The sequence below is a fragment of the Somniosus microcephalus genome, chromosome 16 (assembly GCF_052327205.1).
Source record: "Somniosus microcephalus isolate GS21.2 chromosome 16, FLI_Smic_1.0, whole genome shotgun sequence".
NCBI lineage: Eukaryota > Metazoa > Chordata > Chondrichthyes > Squaliformes > Somniosidae > Somniosus > Somniosus microcephalus.
In genome coordinates this window covers 55,569,770-55,588,379 of record NC_141002.1, presented here as the reverse complement: position 1 = coordinate 55,588,379, position 18,610 = coordinate 55,569,770, and the positions used below count along the sequence as shown (strand labels likewise).

Here is an 18,610-nt window from a genome sequence, read left to right as displayed (position 1 = left end):
CAAAGGCTTTGTGAATAGGTGAGCAAAAACTGGAAATAAAATTTATTAGAGGTATGTGAAGACTCTTGATATTTAATTTTTATTACTATTTACTCCATAATATATGGGATAAAAATATGGCTTAATTGGTACAGTAATGATTCTCCCATTAGGTAAAGGTACCAGTCCTGTGTAGTACTAAGAGAAACTGACCAGTCTGCAGTTGGGCCAGAACAATTGATTTCAATGTCCCTGGGGATAAGGAGGCTTAAAAATTAGCCTGGGTTTGAGCTTCTGATTTTTGTCCAGTGGTGGCTCCTGGAATGTGTGGATGTCAGGTGATGACAGAATCAGCTTCAACTTTGATGCCTTCTATGACCACGCAACTTGCCACCAGGTACTGTTCAGGCGCAGACATGGAGAAGAACCACTAGAGTGAGGTACTATACCCGGTAAACTGTACCCTGCGTGAGTCAGTGACTTGGGGGAGGGGGGGTGGGAGTGGTGAAATGCAGAATTGGTACAGTTATATTGTGATGCATCAGTCATAGAGTTATCGAGTTATACAGCACAGAAAGAGGCCCATCGTGTCTGCGCCGGCCATCAAGCCCTATCTATTCTAATCCCATTTTCCAGCACTTGGTCCGTAGCCTTGTATGCTATGGCGTTTCAAGTGCTCATCTAAATGCTTCTTGAATGTTGTGAGGGTTCCTGCCTCTACCACCCTTTCAGGCAGTGAGTTGAGATTCCAACCACCCTCTGGGTGAAAAGGTTTTTCCTCAAATCCCCTCTAAATGTCTTGCCCCTTACCTTGAAACTATGCCCCCTGGTTATTGACCCCTCTATTAAGGGGAAAAGTTCCTTTCTATCTACCCTATCTATGCCCCTCATAATTTTGTACACCTCAATCAGGCCCCCCCCCTCAGCCTTCTCTGCTCTAAGGAAAACAACCCCAGCCTGTCCAGTCTCTCTTCATAGCTGAAACGCTCCAGCCCAGGTAACATCCTGGTGAATCTCCTCTGCACCCTCTCTAATGCAATCACATCCTTCCTATAGTGTGGCGACCAGAACTGCACACAGTATTCCAGCTGTGGCCTAACTAGTGTTTTGTACAGCTCCATCATAACCTCCTTGCTCTTATATTCTATGCCTCGGCTAATGAAGGCAAGTATCCCATATGCCTTTTTAACCACCTTATCTACCTGTCCTGCTGACTTCAGGGATCTGTGTACATGCACACCAAGGTCCCTCTGATCCTCTGTCCTTCCTAGGATCCTACCATTCATTGTGTATTCCCTTGCCTTGTTAGTCCTCCCAAGTTTCTGCAGCAACTCAAAAAAATGGCACACCCTAATCTGTAGAGGTTTTTGAGACTTGAAAATTAGATATATGATCAGTCACGTGCTTTTATTTCATCATTGGTTTGGACTTGGCAACAAAACCATAGCCAGAGAGACAGTTCTCCAGGGATTGTATTCTCACAGTTATGCAATGTTTGGTTTAAGATGATTCCAGTGTACAACAGAACTGATCAAAATGTCCAGTCAAGCACACCTTTGTTGTGCTGCGATGCAGAACACTAGCCATAATGTCCCATTCTGTCACTCAGTCTCTGAAGTACCTGCTGTACTGTACTAGAAGCTTGTGTTAGTACTCCAGTCTTTGTAAACAAAGTACAAGATACCACTGATAAGTTTCTACAATGGTGTGAACATTGAGAATGTCATTGATACCATTAGAGTGGTTCACTGATACAAGTGGCAATTGGTGGGAACACTGGGAAATGAAGATCTGCAAAAATGTGTTTTCTTTGTCGGAAGGGGTGGGGTCGGGGCAGGGGTGGGGTGGTGGGCGGGAAGAGAAGAGAGTCAAGTTCCTTTTTTTCCCCTCTTGCTTTCAATGTTCTCTGTATACTTGTTCCCAAATAGCTAACTGAAAAAAATGATGCTGTCACACTGACTAATCACAAACTTTTACAGGCTTTCATTCAATATTGTGTGGCAACGCCATCTTTCATTACTGGGAATGAACAGGGCTTTAGTGCACTGTTTCAGCTATACTTTCAACATTTCAAAGCTACGTTCAGTATTTCAGTGAAAACCATTATTCGGCACATGTTTGAAATATTTTATAATTCCCGGTAATTTTCAAAATGTTTTTGTATTACTGTATCTTAAGGCCCGGCCCCCCTGAAACGAACGTTTCATGCCAGTGAAAAACAAAAGGACTACACACTTGTGAAATATCACCCGAGGCTCCATTCAGCATTCCAGAACTTGTGAAAGAATGTGAAATATACAGTCGCTAATTCAGAAATATATAACACTGCTGATGAATCCCTATTTGTAATCTACTGTGTAGTGTGAATTAACTAATCAACAGCTGTTGCATTGCAGATGTTTGAGAGTGGTTTATGTTGTAATTATGAAAGGCTGCATTGAAAATCATTCTACAGACATAATGCCTATGGAATTACCCCACATAGAAAGCCTGCAGTGTGCATTCAGTTTGGAAATATATATTTTTAAAACTTTGAAGTGCTTTGCACAATATGTTGAAAAGAAAATGACAAAATTGCTTTATAATTTATACTCTATATTCACAAATGTCAATGTGCATATTTGTGGTTCTGTTATTTTATTGAAATATATGTATTTGTTTCCTGTGAGGCATATATTGCAGCATTTGTGTACAGTACTGTACTGTGATAGTGCAAATAATTTAATTCCAATATTTAAAAGAGTGGAGGATTAGTAGCACTGGTTGTGAAGTGGATATAGCTGAGCTCTTAAAAGATCAACTCTGCTGATTTTAATAAGGCCGTGATCTTTTCAATAATGACAATACCACATTTACATCAAAAAACTAGTTCCTCTTTAAAAAGTAACTCTTAATAAAAAAACACTCCAGCACAAAGCTTAAGAATGTCCTCTCCTTCAAATTTCTTTAGGAATAAACATAGCCCATAGTTAAAACAACATTATTTTAAAATTACATTATGGAATAGGATAAACTTCCTTCTTCTGTTACTTTACTGTAACCCATGGTATTGCAGCTGACCTTTTCACCTCCCAAGCCCGGGTGCTGACAATGCTGGCACCTGTTATCTGGACTGAGATCAACTATGAAACAGAGCAGGAATGGAACCTAGGACCTCTGGTTCTGTATGGCGTTGTGCTGCAGCAGGCAGTGCCTTTACCCAATAGTCATCAGATAGTTTTTTGTATGTTTTAATACTTCAATTTATGTTGTGATTTTCCTTTTTATATAATTGTGTATTTGAATGGTTTACCTTATGAAAATAACTTCATTGAATTGTAAAATAATTAAACCAAAATCCAGACCCCACTGCGCCAATCAGCTAATGTGGTTTTAAGTTATGTATATAATCTAATTTTATTCTTGTGTTTCACAGGACTGTTAAGCAGTCAGACTGCAACCAGCAGCAATAAATTGGAGAAGCTAGACTCGCAGCAAGTACTAAAGCTCTGTTTACGCTACCAGGATCATCTGCATCAGTGCGCAGAGGCAGTGGCCTTTGATCAGAATGCCCTTGTTAAGCGAATCAAAGAGGTAGGATAGAGGAAAGGAGAGAGGAATGAGAATCAAAGGCAAAATGAAAATGAGCATCTGTAAAATTGGTTCATCTGTAATTAGCTCTAAGGTAGCGTCCTATGATCTTATTGTAAATGTCAGGACAGAATGATTTTCATTGTTGTCTCCTATGAGCTGACTTGGATTTTGGCAAGCATTCAGTAAATTTCTGTATTTTTTGTTAGTTTTTATGTAAGTATGACTGATGTACCTCAAGTGTTCTTGTGTTAAAACACTGAACTACTTTAAATTGACCAGGAACAGTTGACACAAAAAACAAAGAGTTAAAAATGAGATTTGAAAGAAGTAACAAGTATCGGAAATAGAACATTTGTTCTACAAAATCTATTGTATGGATTACTCTTCTACTTTTTGCAACAAGTCGGAGCATTGAGCATTACTAATTCTGAAATAATGCAAGTCTGATCCAAAGCTATCGCCTGTTGTGCCCTAGTAAGACGCCCTGACCCAAAATCTCAGTAGTACAAGTCCTACTGTATTAGTCTTGCATGTTTCTTACCAGCAAATGCAACTCCTACTGTATTAGTCTGGCACGTTTCATACCAGCAAACAGTATAGTCTTTCTGCAGGTCAATTTCCATAATAGTTCTTTGTCATAACTAGTCCAACTAATTTAACTAGGGACCTTAACCGTTTGAGTTGCTTTAACCCATAATTCTGGATCAGAGTTGACCCAGATCCATGAGGTGAAAGGATAGTGCCCTAACCTTCTATGTAAACTAGGAGTGTGTGTACTGGCGCAGAACCTCCAGCGACAGTCCTGACCAACATTTAGCAGGAGCTGGCTTGGCTTTGTTCCCTTTTGAAAGTCCAGCTCTCCCCTCTCTGTTCCCTTTTGGACGTACTACACTCCGGTTCTGTGTTCCCTTTTAAGAGTCCTGCTCCACATTCTTTTCGACAGTTTACTCCTCTCTCTTTCACATGCTGCTCCTCATGTGGCAGCTCCAATGCTGCAAGAAGCAGAGTGAAAAGAAGTTGTTGAAAAGGTAAAAAGAGGTCAGAAAGATGAAGTAAAAAGTAAAGGAGCAAAGTGAGGGCAAAACAAAAATGGAGGAGAGACAGAAAAAAAGTGAAAGAAAGGAGGCTTATGATAAATATCAGGTTCATAATTCAGTGGAGAACCAAGCTGAATACAAAAAGTACAGGGAGAAGTGAAAAAGGAAATAAGAGGGACAGAAAGAGTGTATGAGAATAGATTGCTGGTTAACATAAAGGGGAACTCAAAAGTCTTTTATAAACATATAAATAGTAAAAGGTTTGTCAGAAGAAGAGTGGGGCTGATTAGGGACCCAGAAGGAGATCATGTTGTGAAGGCAGTGGGCATGGCTGAGGAACTACATGAGTACTTTGCATCTGTCTTCGTTAGAGGATGCTGCCGATGTAGTAAAGGAGGAGGTAGTATAGAAATTAAGTAGATTAAAAATAGATAAAGAGGAGGTACTTAAAAGATTAGCAGCGCTCAAAGTAGAAAAGTCACCTGTTCCGGATGGGATGCATCCTTGTTTCCTGAAGGAAGTAAAGGTGGAAATTGCAGAGGATCTGGCCACAATCTTCCAATCCTACTTCGATATGGGAATGGTGCCAGAGGACTGAGAATTGAAAATGTTACACCCCTATTCAAAAAAAAGCAGAGGAATAAACCCAGCATCTACAGGCCAGTCAGCCTAACATCGGTGGTGCGGATACTTTTAGAAACCATAATCTGGGACAAAATTAATTGGCACTTGGAAAAATATAGGTTAATAGATGAAAGCCAGCACGGATTTGTTAAAGGCAGGTCATGTATGACTAACTTGATTGAGTTCTTTGAAGTAACGGAGAGGGTTGATGAGAGTAGTGCAGTTGAAGTTTTGTACATAGACTTTCAAAAGGCATTTGATAAAGTACCACGTAATAGACTTTTGTTAGCAAAATTGAAGCCCACTATATTCAAGGGGCAGTGGCTTCGTGGATATGAAATTGGCTAAGGGAAAGCATAGAATAGTGGTGAAAAGTTGTTTTCCAGACTGGAGGGAAGAGTGCTGTTGTGTCCCCCAGGGGTCAGTATTGGTTCCACTGTTCTTTGTATTATATATTAATGACCTGGACTTAGGTATACAGGCATAATTTCAAAATTTGAAGATGAGACAAAACTCAGAAATTCAGTAAACAGTGAGGAAGATTGTAACAGACTTCAGGAGGACATAGTTTGGTGAAATGGACAGACACATGGCAGATGAAATTTAATGCAAAGAAGTATGAATCATAGAATGGTTACAGCACAGAAGGGAGCCATTCGGCCTGTCGAGCCTGTGCCGGCTCTCTGCAAGAGCACTTCAGCTAGTCCCACTCCCCGCCCTTTCCCTGTAGCCCTGCAATTTCTTTTCCTTCAGGTACATATCCAATTCCCTTTTGAAAGCCACGATTGAGTCTGCCTCCACCACCCTTTCAGGCAGTGCATTCCAGATCCTAACCACTCAAAGTGATGTGATTCATTTTGGTAGGAAGAATGAGGAAAGGCATAAATGGTACAATTTTAAAGGGGGTACAGGAACAGAGAGATCTGGGATGTATGTACACAAGTCTTTGAAGGTGGCAGGACAAGTTGAGAACACTGCTAAAAAGGCATACAGGATCCTTGCCTTATAAATAGAGGCATAGAGTACAAAAGCAAGGAAGTTATGCAAAACCTTTATAGAACACTTGTTAGGCCCCAGCTGGAGTATTGTGGCCAATTCTGGGTACCCCACTTTATGAAGGATGTCAAGGCCTTGGAGAGGGTGCAGAGGAGATTTACTAAATTGGTACCAGGGATGAAAGACTTCAGTTACATGGACTAGAGAAATTGGGTATGTTCTCCTTAGAGCAGAGAAGGTTAAGGTGAGATTTGATAGAGGTGTTCAAAATCATGAAGGGTTTTGATAGAGTAAATAAGGAGAAACTGTTTCCAGTGGCAGAAGGGTCGGTAACCAGAGGACACAGAATGAGGTAATTGACAAAAGAACATGAGGAAAAAATGGTTATGCAATGAGTTGTTATGATCTGGAATCCACTGCCTTAAAAGGGTGGTAAAAGCAGATTCAATAATAACTTTCAACAGGGAATTGGATAAATACTTGAAGGGGAAAAAATTTCAGAGCTATGGGAAAGAGCAGGGGACTGGGACTAATTGGATAGCTCTTTCAAAGAGTTGGCATAGGTACGATGGGCCGAATTACCACCTCCTGTGCTGTGAGGAAATAGCAAGAGAGAAGTTGAAGTGATGTAGAGTGAAAAACAAGTCAAGAAGCATGAGAGGAAAGGTGAAGAGGGAGAGCAAGATAGCAATGGAAAAAGACCAAAAAATGTAGAGAAGGAGAGAGACCTTTCTTGCAGATTTACTACTACCAGTAATAGCTAGAGAGGGTAAAATTGTGTTTGCCAATGTATGTAAACTCAAAGTTGATTCAGCTTGTTTTTGCCAGTTGGGAAATTAAGTTTCATTTTGAATAATGATAGAACTGTGATGACCTAAGAAGCTATACAACATGTTTGTTTGTGTTGTGGTTCTAAGCTGCATGCCAAGCATTACACAATATCTAAAGATATTTGCAGATGTTTCAAACTCTAGCTGTTTCCAATACATTATTCTCCTTTGAGTTATGCAAGTTAGCTTCAAGGATGCATCAACTGATGCATTTTCCTAAATCCATGAAATATCACACACTAATATTTACTTTTTTTTGCATAGCCATATTGTCAAAGTCCTGACTATATTACTGAACTATAAGTAAAAAAAAAAAATCTAAAAATACCCCTAGGAATTTTGAGAATTGAGGTAGAGCTGCTCCCACTAAAGGGAGTATTTGGGATAGACGATCTAGCACAATGCACGTTGGGTGGCCGCAATAACCTGCTGATGCAAACCATGTCATTTGTTGTAAAATATGATTGCAATATGTGTCACAAGTGATTTGGACGGTACTTTTTCATATTGCTTGCTTTCCCACTGCTGTGTTACTTCCTTTGCTCCTCTCGCCTCTCTCTCTCACCTTCCCTCCTGTCTCCTCCTCCTCTCTTATTTGCCTTGTTTTCCCTCGCCTCTCTTTCACTTTAGAGAATTAGACCTAACACAGTATGTGATATTGATGAGTCTTTATTAATTAATAAACACTTTCTCACAAAAGGGAAAGACAATATCTGCACTGTTGGTTTCTAATCAGTAAATAGTACTTTTACAACAGAGAACTGAATTGTTAGCTGTAAAATGCCCTGATTATCTTTGCACGTTCATTTTGCGATAATTTTGCTCATTTAATTGGTTCCTGTGCAATAAAATGTTACAGATTAAAATACACTTCAAAGTTAATTGTTCTGTAACTGCTGAGGTTGGATTGTTTGGGTTAGGGTATGCAGTAAAATTTCTGTTGGGTCAATAAAGCTAGCAGGGTTTCTGAGTGTTTCTGTCTGAGGTTCAGAGCACTTCTATTTACAGCCTTGAGGCAGCATCTCTTATTGTGTTGTAATATAGTGGAAATCCATAGTTAACAATTTTGGGGCAAGAAGATATTTATGGTGCTTCCGAGAACATGAAGCTGCTTAAAATTAAGATGTGCAAGTAAATGAAATTTGTGAAATTAATCTCTTCAAAACATTATATGTATCTGGCCCTATTGAGACTTGTGGTTGTCTTCCCCTGTTGTAGCTAGTAAAGTTGGACAGTTGAAAAATAATGAAACCACTGTCTGTTTCTTGTGACTAACTAAAATTGCTGTCCATGTCGATGGAGCTGGTTAAAAAAGCTTGATAGGCTAGAATGCAATCATTTGTATAAAATCAACACAAGGATGAAATTCAAGGCCTAATTGTACTTTGTAATTATTAAAACAAAGAGAAAAACATTTTGGAGTTGGTCTAGGGTTGTAATATAACCTTTCTTGGTGTTGTTGCTATTCATTTTTCTATTATTAAAGTAGCATTTGTGTCCAATTTGTCATAGAGTCATAGAGTTATACAGCACAGAAAGAGGCCCTTCGGCCCATCGTGTTCACGCCGGCCATCAAGCCCTGTCTATTCTAATCCCATTTTCCAGCACTTGGTCCGTAACCTTGTATACTATGGTGTTTCAAGTGCTCATCTAAATGCTTCTTGAATGTTGTGAGGGTTCCTGCCTCTACCACCCTTTCAGGCAGTGAGATCCTGATTCCAACCACCCTCTGGGTGAAAAAGTTTTTCCTCAAATCCCCTCTAAACCTCCTGCCCCTTACCTTGAAACTATGCCCCCTGGTTATTAACCCCACTACTAAGGGGAAAAGTTCCTTTCTATCTACCCTATCTATGCCCCTCATAATTTTGTACACCTCAATCAGGTCTCCCCTCAGCCTTCTCTGCTCTAAGGAAAACAACCCCAGCCTGTCCAGTCTCTCTTCATAGCTGAAGCGCTCCAGCCCAGGTAACATCCTGGTGAAGCTCCTCTGCACCCTCTCTAATGCAATCACATCCATCCTATAGTGTGGCCACCAGAACTGCACACAGTATTCCAGCTGTGGCCTAACTAGCGTTTTGTACAGCTCCATCAACCTCCCTGCTCTTATATTCTATGCCTCGGCTAATGAAGGCAAGTATCCCATATGCCTTTTTAACCACATCTACCTGTCCTGCTGCCTTCAGGGATCTATGTACATGCACACCAAGGTCCCTCTGATCCTCTGTCCTTCCTAGGGTCCTATCATTCATTGTGTATTCCCTTGCTTGGTTAGTCCTCCCAAAATGCATCACATTACACTTTTCAGGGTTAAATTCCATTTGCCACTGTTCTGCCCATTTGACCAACCCGTCAATGTCGTCCTGTAGCCTGAGGCTTCCATCCTCGCTATTTACCACTCCACCAATTTTCGTGTCATCTGCAAACTTACTGATCATACCTCCTACATTCATATCTAAATCATTAATGTACACTACAAACAACAAAGGACCCAGCACCGATCCCTGCGGTACACCACTGGACACAGGCTTCCAGTCACAAAAACAAGCTTCAACCATCTACCTCTGCCTCCTGCCACTAAGCCAATTTTGGATTCAATGTGCCAAATTGCCCTGGATCTCATGGGCTCTTACCTTCTTGACCAGTCTTCCATGCAGGACTTTGTCAAAAGCCTTACTGAAGTCCATGTAGACTACATCAACTGCACTACCCTCATCCACACACCTAGTAACCCCCTTGAAAAATTCAATCAAATTGGTTAGATATGATCTCTCCCTGACAAAGCCATGCTGCCTATCCTTGATTAATCCTTGCCTCTCCAAGTGGAGACTAATTCTGTCCCTCAGAATTTTTTCCAATAATTTCCCTACCACTGATGTTAGGCTCACTGGCCTGTAATTCCCTGGTTTATCCCTACTACCCTTCTTGAATAATGGTATACATTAGCTGTCCTCCAGTCCTCTGGCACCTCCCCTGTGGCCAGAGAGGTTCTGAAAATTTGTGTCCGAGCCCCTGCAATCTCCTCCCTTGCCTCACACAGCAGCCTGGGATACATCTCGTCTGGGCCTGGGGATTTATCCACTTTTAAGCCCGCTAAAACCGCTAGTACCTCCTCCGTCTCAATACTAATTTGTTCAAGTATATCAGTACAAAGAAGGTTCACTCGGTTAATCCCGGGGATGAGGGGGTGGTCATATGAGGAGAGGCTGAGTAGATTGGGACTCTACTCATTGGAGTTCAGAAGAATGAGAGGCGATCTTATTGAAACATATAAGATTGTGAAGGGGCTTGATCGGGTGGATGCGGTGAGGATGTTCCCAATGATGGGTGAAACTAGAACTAGGGGGCATAATCTTAAAATAAGGGGCTGCTCATTCAAAACTGAGATGAGGAGAAACTTCTTCACTCAGAGGGTGGTAGGTTTGTGGAATTTGCTGCCCCAGAAAGCTGTGGAAGCTACATCATTAAATAAATTTAAAACAGAAATAGATAGTTTCCTAGAAGTAAAGGGAATAAAGGGTTACGGGGAGCGGGCAGGAAATTGGACATGAGTCTGGGTTCGGAATGGTCATGGCCCTGTGGGTAGTGGAGCGGGCCCAGGGGCCGTGTAGCCTTGTTCTGCTCCTACTGTGTTCTAATTCTGTTAGATTTCAGGAGATGGTTTTATTCCTGTTCCTGGCTGGGGTGGAGATCGCCTTTACAGAAGGTAAGTACTGTAGAAAATATAGGAACAGAGTGATCTCCTGGAAGAATTTCGATCGCCTAGATGGGTCGGAGAGGAATTTCCCAGATTTTTTTCTCCCAAATTGGCCATTGGGTCTTTATCTGGTTTTTCGCCTCTCCCGGGAGATCACATGGGTTCGGGTGGATGCAGAGTGATAGATTTGAGGTTAGGATCAGATCAGCCATGATCTTATTGAATGGTGGAGCAGGCTCGAGGGGCCGATTGGCCTACTCCTGCTCCTATTTCTTATGTTCTTATGTTCTTATGTTCTATATCACAATCCCCCTGCCTGATTTCTATACCTACATCGTCCTTCTCCATAGTGAACACAGATGCAAAATATTGGCCCAGAAATTTGGGTCGGGGGCTTCCCGCGGGTGCAAGCCCCTGACCTGCACTTACCTTGCGCGCCGACCGTTGAGCTGTGGGCCCGCGTGGAATTCCGATTCTGGGCCTGCTCCAGCTGCAGGCGCGCAATGCTTGCATATCCCAGGGGCGCAGTTAGTTCGATGTGGCCCCTGGGATCATGTGGGCCATGGGGAGCCAATCGGAGCAGGGAATGCTCCATTCATAAGATTGACGGGAAGAGCTGTCAAAACTTATAAATACTACGGGCCCCAATGTGGTAAACCACTTTTATCGTTCACTATCGTTACACTATAGTTATCACTGTTATATCGTTACTCTATGGTTATCACTGTTCACACTGTTGTATCACTATACGAGGTCGCCTCTTGTCACGCTGCTATACCTGGGCTGACCACTGCTGACTCCGCCCATGACTCCACCTACCTGCCCAGGTATAAAGGTAGTCGACTGGCTGGCATTCCTCCTTGTTGTATCCGATCACCCACGAGGGTGGGCTCTGTTATTTAGCCAATAAAAACCTATAGTTACTTTCTTAACTCGTCGCTTTTCATTGGATGAATTGATAGGTATATCAATTGACGGAAGAGCTGTCAAAACTTATAAATACTACGGGCCCCAAAACATCACTAAATCTTCAAATAATTTTTTTTTTAAATCACATTTTTTAAATAAACTATAAATTACATGAAATAACTATTTTAAACAATTTAAATTTTTGGGAAAAAAAATATTTTCTAACGGGGCTAAAAATAAACTTACCTTGCTTTAAAGTATTTAAAAATAATAAACCTGTGGAAAAAATGTTTTAATTTTAATTAATTCACCACTTACCTTGTAAAAAGCAGGCCTTACGCCTGCTTTTATTGGGCCAGAAATTAGGTTCGGGGGCTTGCCGCGCGTGCAAGCCCCCGATGTGCACTTACTCGGCGCGCTGACATTTCAATCCTGGCCCACATTGCATTTCCTGTCACTGGCCCGCTTCAGGTCCTGCCGCGGGCGTACTTAGTGCGATGAGCCGGCTGGGATCACGTGAGCACTGGGCAACCAATGGGAGGTTGCAAAAGTTCATTCATGAGTTTGATAGTAAGAACTGTCAAACTCATGAAAACTCCTGGCCCCAAAACACTACTTAAACTTGAAAGAAAATTTAAAAAAACATCGCACTACTTAAATAAACGATAAATAACTGTAAAAACTATTTTAAACAATAATTTTAAATTTTGAAAAAATTATTATATAAAAAATCGGGCCTAAAAATACACTTACCTTACTGTAAAGTCTTCAAAAAAAAAAGAACCTGTGGAAAAAATTTCTAATTTAACTTAATAGACCACTTACCTGTTAAAAGTAAGTACTTACGGCTGCTTTTTCCACGCGTAAAAACCGGAGTCTTTTCCCCACGGGCAACTCTAATTAAAAAAAAAAGGGAAGTTCAGCGCGCACGCGCTGCCTGATACATCGTACGCGCTCCGCCTCTTAACCCCTTGGGTCAGAGGAGAGGAATTGCCGGTTTTTCCCGCATGCGCTGTGCATGCTGAAAACTGGCAATTCCTCCGGGCCCACACGTGAGTACCCTGTCCGTACTCACGCGTTGGGGCAGGAATTACTGGCCCTATATGTGTAAATTCTGCAGACTTACCCTCCCGGGAAAACCTGTATATAAAAAAAAACGAAGTTCAATGCGCACGCACAGCCTCTCCTGCGCACGCGTTCGAACTCTCAACCCCTTTCAGGGGAACGGAAGTGCCGGTTTCCCGCGCATGCAGGAAACTAGCACTTCCATTGGGCCTACGGGTGAGTACCCCGTGTGTACTCGCCCGTGGAGACCCGAATTTATTCATCTAAAACCTCACCCACATCTTCCAGCTCTACACACAGATTGCCACTTTGGTCCCTAATGGGCCCTACTCTTTCCCTGGTTATCCTCTTGCCCTTAATATACTTGTAAAACAGCTTGGGATTTTCCTTTATTTTGCCTGCCAGTGTTTTTTCATGCCCCCTTTTCGCTCTCCTAATTTCTTTAAGTACCCCCCTGCATTTTCTATACTCCTCTAAGGCTTCCACTGTTTTTAGTCCTTTGTATCTGCCAAAAGCCTCCCTTTTTTTCCTAATCCATTCTTGTATATCCCTTGACATCCAGGGTTCCCTGGGCTTGTTGGTCCCACCGTTGACCTTTATGGGAACATGTTGGCTTTGTACTCTCTCTATTTCCTTTCTGAAAGACTCCCACTGCTCTGATGTGGATTTTCCTACAAGTAGCTTATCCCAATCCACTTTGGCCAGATCCTGCCTTATCATATTAAAATTGGCCTTCCCCCAATTTAGAACCTTTATTTCTGGTCCATCTTTGTCCTTTTCCATTACTACCTTAAATTTCACTGAATTATGGTCACTGTCACCAAAATGCTCTCCTACTGACACTTCCACCACTTGCCCGGCTACATTCCCTAGAATTAGGTCCAGTACCGCCCCCTCTCTTGTAGGACTTTCTACATGCTGGCTCAAAAAGCTCACCTGGATGCACTTTAAGAATTCCGCACCCTCTAAGCCTTTCACACTCTGACTATCCCAGTTAATATTGGGGAAGTTGAAATCTACTATTATTACCCTATTATTTCTACACTTCTCTGAGATTTGCCTACATATCTGTTCCCCTATCTCCCCCTGACTGTTTGTTGGGAGTGTACTATAGGCCCCCAAAGTGCTTGCCCCTTTTTTTTTCAAGTTCTACCCGTATGGCCTCATTAGAGGAACCTGCTAAGATATCATCCCTCCTTACAGCAGTAATTGACTCCTTGATTAATATTGCGACACCCCCTCCGTCTCGCCTGAAGATTCTATACCCCGGAATATTGAGCTGCCAGTCCTGCCCCTCCCTCAACCATGTCTCTAAGAACAATTTTAATAAACTAAGTCTATCTTTACTACTACTGAATTTCCATGCCTCATAATCTGTGTTTTCTTTGTTCTAATATCGCTTCACAACATTTGTATTTAATGCAGCACTTTATCATTAACAGTTCGTGAATCCAATTACTTGACCCTGACTTAAACCCAATTGTTGATTAGAGTGGTAATTGTGGTGAACTAAACGATTCCTGCAAGAGTTAACAAAGAATTGCAGTTTTACACTTTATATGCAGTCTGTGTGCATTTCTAGTGTGTTTGGATAGCTCAGAATTTAGTACAGTATACAAGAAAAAAAATTAATGGATCTGCATGCTGTAGTAAAATATTCCATTTCCATTATACTGATTGATTTCAGTACTGCTTTTGGGTCAGTATTACAGTGTGTGTGGGTGGAGTTTTACTGTACTTAACATTGTTTGTAGTCCTACAGGTTCAGTGGATGTGCATTTGAGCTCATAAGCATATATGACACCAATGTTGCGTGGTGCTGTACTCAACTCAAGGGCTCGCCATTCTGCATTATGGTTCTGAGATTTTCCCTGTCTTGTACCACTGCTTAACTAATTTACGGTCCTTCACGCTATTGTCAAATATTTGATTAAATTCAAGGCAACACTTTCCCAATGCCTGCACAAAATCAAATATCTGAACTGGCTACTGGGATTTACAGTTTATTGTGTTCTTGGTGTTTCTTCTCAAAGCCCGTTGATGGCTGCATGATGGTGGATGTGCAACCCTGGGAGGTATAAAAAAGGCACCAGAATAATCACTATCTGTTTGTCTTCCACTCTGTCTAAAATTATCTTTTCAAACTGTTCTGCCCTTCCAGTTGTCTTGTTGCCAGAGCTTTCAATGTGTGAGAACATTTTTGTTTGACAGTGGGTCTTGGGAAACCTCTCCGTAGGGGATAATAGGGCCGCTGTGACAAAAATTCATGTATGCATGAGAGTTGAAAAGTCTGCTTTACTGGTTTTGCTGTTTCTGCTTGTTCTTCTGCCTCACCCGCCCCACCACCCCCTATTGTTTTTGAGTTTTCTCTTTCATTCCTCCAATTCCGTGTCTCGGCATTTTGTTGCTTATTTCTTTCTTCCTGTTGGTCACAGATTGATGTATCTGCCAATCTGAACTAACTTGTACGTGCAAAGTTGATCACTTGCAAAACAGATATTCATATATATTTAGCTTGGAAATCACAAGTCCTGCCATCAGGGATTCTGGAAAGGTGTATTTGTTTGCTTAAAATGGAAAATAATAGATGCATCACACTAATTTACATGAGATTAATTTGATGACAGTGTTATTTCCTCTCACTAAATTACCACAATGTCTGCTATACAGGCAGAGGTCTACGTTATAGAAGTGCGTTATTTATAAAGCTCCCCTCTCCCTCTCGAGAGCACCAGCTTCATTTAGAAAGTTCATGGACAAATGGGAGATTTAAATCTTCCTCTGTCTCAGTTTTTATATTTTTCCTTTTAAATTTTTTTCTTCCTTTACATTTCAGTTCTGACTCTTTCTTAATTTGTGTTTATCAGTTTGTTTTGTAGTGCATTATTGGTTTATTTGACTTCCTATTCATTTATGGCTGAACACTACATTTATTTCTGTCTTTTTGACTCTTCATCAGATGAAAATCTTCTTTTGCTTTGAAAATTACATCCTGCAGAAATGTTTTATTAAAATAAGTTCACATATCAGCAAATCTTTTTAACTTTGATAATTTTCAAAATGTTTTAATACAGTAACTTGTATTTTTATATAATATAATATATAATTTGTGTGTGTATGTATTTATATGGGGGAGAATTTCTATGCCATTTTGGTGTAATTTTGAGATATATAATCAGGGCACGTAGTTTTTTGGGGCTGGAAAATGGACTGGATTTTGTTTGAACGGATTTTCTGCCTCAAAACCTACTTGACCTTGTCCTCACCATCTACCTGTCGCAGGTGCATCTGTCCATGACAGCATTGGTAGCAGTGACCACCGCACAGTCCTTGTGGAGACAAAGTTGCGTCTCCACATTGAGGACACCCTTTGTCGTGTTGTGTGACACTACCACTGTGCTAAATGGGATAGATTCATAACAGATCTAGCAGCTCAAAACTGGGCATCCATGAGGCGCTGTGGGCCATCAGTAGCAGCAGAATTGTATTCCACCACAATCTGTAACCTCATGGTCCGGCATATCCCTCACTCTACCATTACCATCAAGTCAGGGGACCAACCCATGTTCAATAAGGAGTGCAGAAGAGAATGCTAGGAGCAGCACGAGGCATACCTAAAAATGAGGTGCCAACCTGGGGAAGCTGCAACACAGGACTACATGGATGCTAAACAGCAGAAGCAGCATGCTATAGACGGGGCTAAGCTCTGCAGTCCTGCCACATCCAGTCGTGAATGGTGGCGGACCATTAAACAACTAACGGGAGGAGGAGGCTCCATGAATAGCCCCGTCGTCTATGATGGCGGAACCCAGCATGCGAGTGCAAAAGGCAAGGCTGAAGCATTTGCAACCATCTTCAACTAGAAGTGCCGAGTGGATGATCCATATCGGCCTCCTCCTGAGGTCCCCACAGTCTCAGAAGCCAGCCTTCAGCCAATTCGATTCACACCACGTGATACCAAGAAACAGCTGAACGCACTGGATATAGCAATAGCTATGGGCCCCGACAACATCCTGGCTGTCATGAAGAAGACTTGTGCTCCAGAAGTAGCTGCGCCTCTAGTCAAGCTGTTCCAGTACAACTACAACACTGGCATCTACCCGACAATGTGGAAAACTGCCCAGGTATGTCCTGTCCACTAAAAGCAGGACAAATCCAATCCGGCCAATTACCGCCCCACCAGTCTACTCTCAATCATCAGCAAAGTGATGGAAGGTATCATCGACAGTGCTGTCAAGCGGCACTTACTCACCAATAACCTGCTCACCGATGCTCAGTTTGGGTTCTGCCAGGAACACTCGGCTCCAGACTTCATTACAGCCTTGGTCCAAACATGGACAAAAGAGCTGAATTCCAGAGGTGAGGTGAGAGTGACTGCCCTTGACAACAAGGCAGCATTTGACTGAGTGTGGCATCAAGGAGCCCTTGTAAAACTGAAGTCAATGGGAATCGGGGGGGAAACTTTCCACTGGCTGAAGTCATACCTAGCATAAAGGAAGATGGTTGTGGTTGTTGGCGGTCAATCATCCCAGCCTCGGGGCAGTGTCCTAAGCCCAACCATCTTCAGCTGCTTCATTAATGACCTTCCCTCCATCATGTGGTCAGAAGTGGGGATGTTCGCTGATGATTGCGCAGTGTTTCCTTCCATTCGCAGCTCCTCAGAAAATGAAGCAGTCCATGCCCGCATGCAGCAAGACCTAGAAGACATTCAGGCTTGGGCTGATAAGTGGCAGGTAACATTTGCGCCGCACAAGTGCCAGGCAATGACTACCTCCAACAAGCGTGAGTCTAACCACCTCCCTTTGACATTCAACGGCAATACCATCGCTGAATCCCCCACCATCAATATCCTGGGGGGTCACCATTGATCAGAACCTTAACTGCACCAGCCACATAAATACTGTGGCAACAAGAGCAGGTCAGAGGCTGGGTATTCTGCGGCGAGTGTCTCACCTTCTGACTCCCCAAAACCTTTCCACCATCTACAAGGCACAAGTCAGGAGTGTGATGGAATACTCTCCACTTGCCTGGATGAGTGCACCTCAAACAACACTCGAGAAGCTCGACACCATCCAAGACAAAGCAGCCCGCTTGCTTGGCACCCCATCCACCACCTTAAACATTCACTCCCTTCACCACTGGCATGCCGTGGCTGCAGTGTGTACCATCTACAAGATGCACTGCAGCAACTTGCCAAGGCTTCTTCAACAGCACCTCCCAAACCCGCAACTTCTACCACCTAGAAAGACAAGGGAAGCAGGCGCATGGGAACACCACCACCTGCAAGTTTCCCTTCCAAGTCACACACCATCCTGACTTTGAAGTATATCGCCGTTCCTTCATAGTCGCTGGGTCACAATCCTGGAACTCCCTCCCTGTCAGCACTGTGGGAGTACCTTCACCACACAGACTGCAGCGGTTCAAGGCGGCGGCTCACCACCACCTTCTGGAGGGTAATTAGGGATGGGCAATAAATGCTGGCCTTGCCAGCGACACCCACATCCCGGAACGAATGGGGGAAAAAAACAATTGGCTGTCTTGGTCAGTGTTGGTATGGGAAAAGTAAGTGTCATACTGGTCCGAAAGGGGATGCTTTTCTGATGTTGCCATTTATTGTGCATTGTTGGGGCAAAATGAAGGAGCCTGGACTTCTGTTAAACCTGTTGTAAAACGGGACCTGGATCAATGCAAACAGTAAAAAAAAAATGTTCCATTAATACTAACTTTTTTTTTTAACTTAGCTACCAACAAAATTTACTCTCTCACCCCTCCACCGCTCTTTTCCCCCCCCCCCCCCCGCCCCCGCCCCCTAAATGAAAACCTACAAAGTTCTTTCCAGAGGTTGTGGTTTTCGACTGATTTGAATTTAATTTATAGTCCATTGTATTTTAATCATTCAGAAC

General features: G+C 42.4%; 1 protein-coding gene across 2 annotated transcripts in view; it reads left to right on the top strand.

Moving 5' to 3' along the window:
* borcs5 (BLOC-1 related complex subunit 5) overlaps positions 1-18,610 on the top strand; it is a 101,940-nt gene that overhangs the window by 58,509 nt on the left and 24,821 nt on the right. For both annotated transcript variants that reach the window (XM_086009075.1, XM_086009074.1), the window contains one exon: positions 3,395-3,552. In XM_086009075.1, the coding sequence (XP_085865201.1) occupies positions 3,395-3,552 (158 nt within the window). The remainder of the gene's footprint in view (positions 1-3,394; positions 3,553-18,610) is intronic.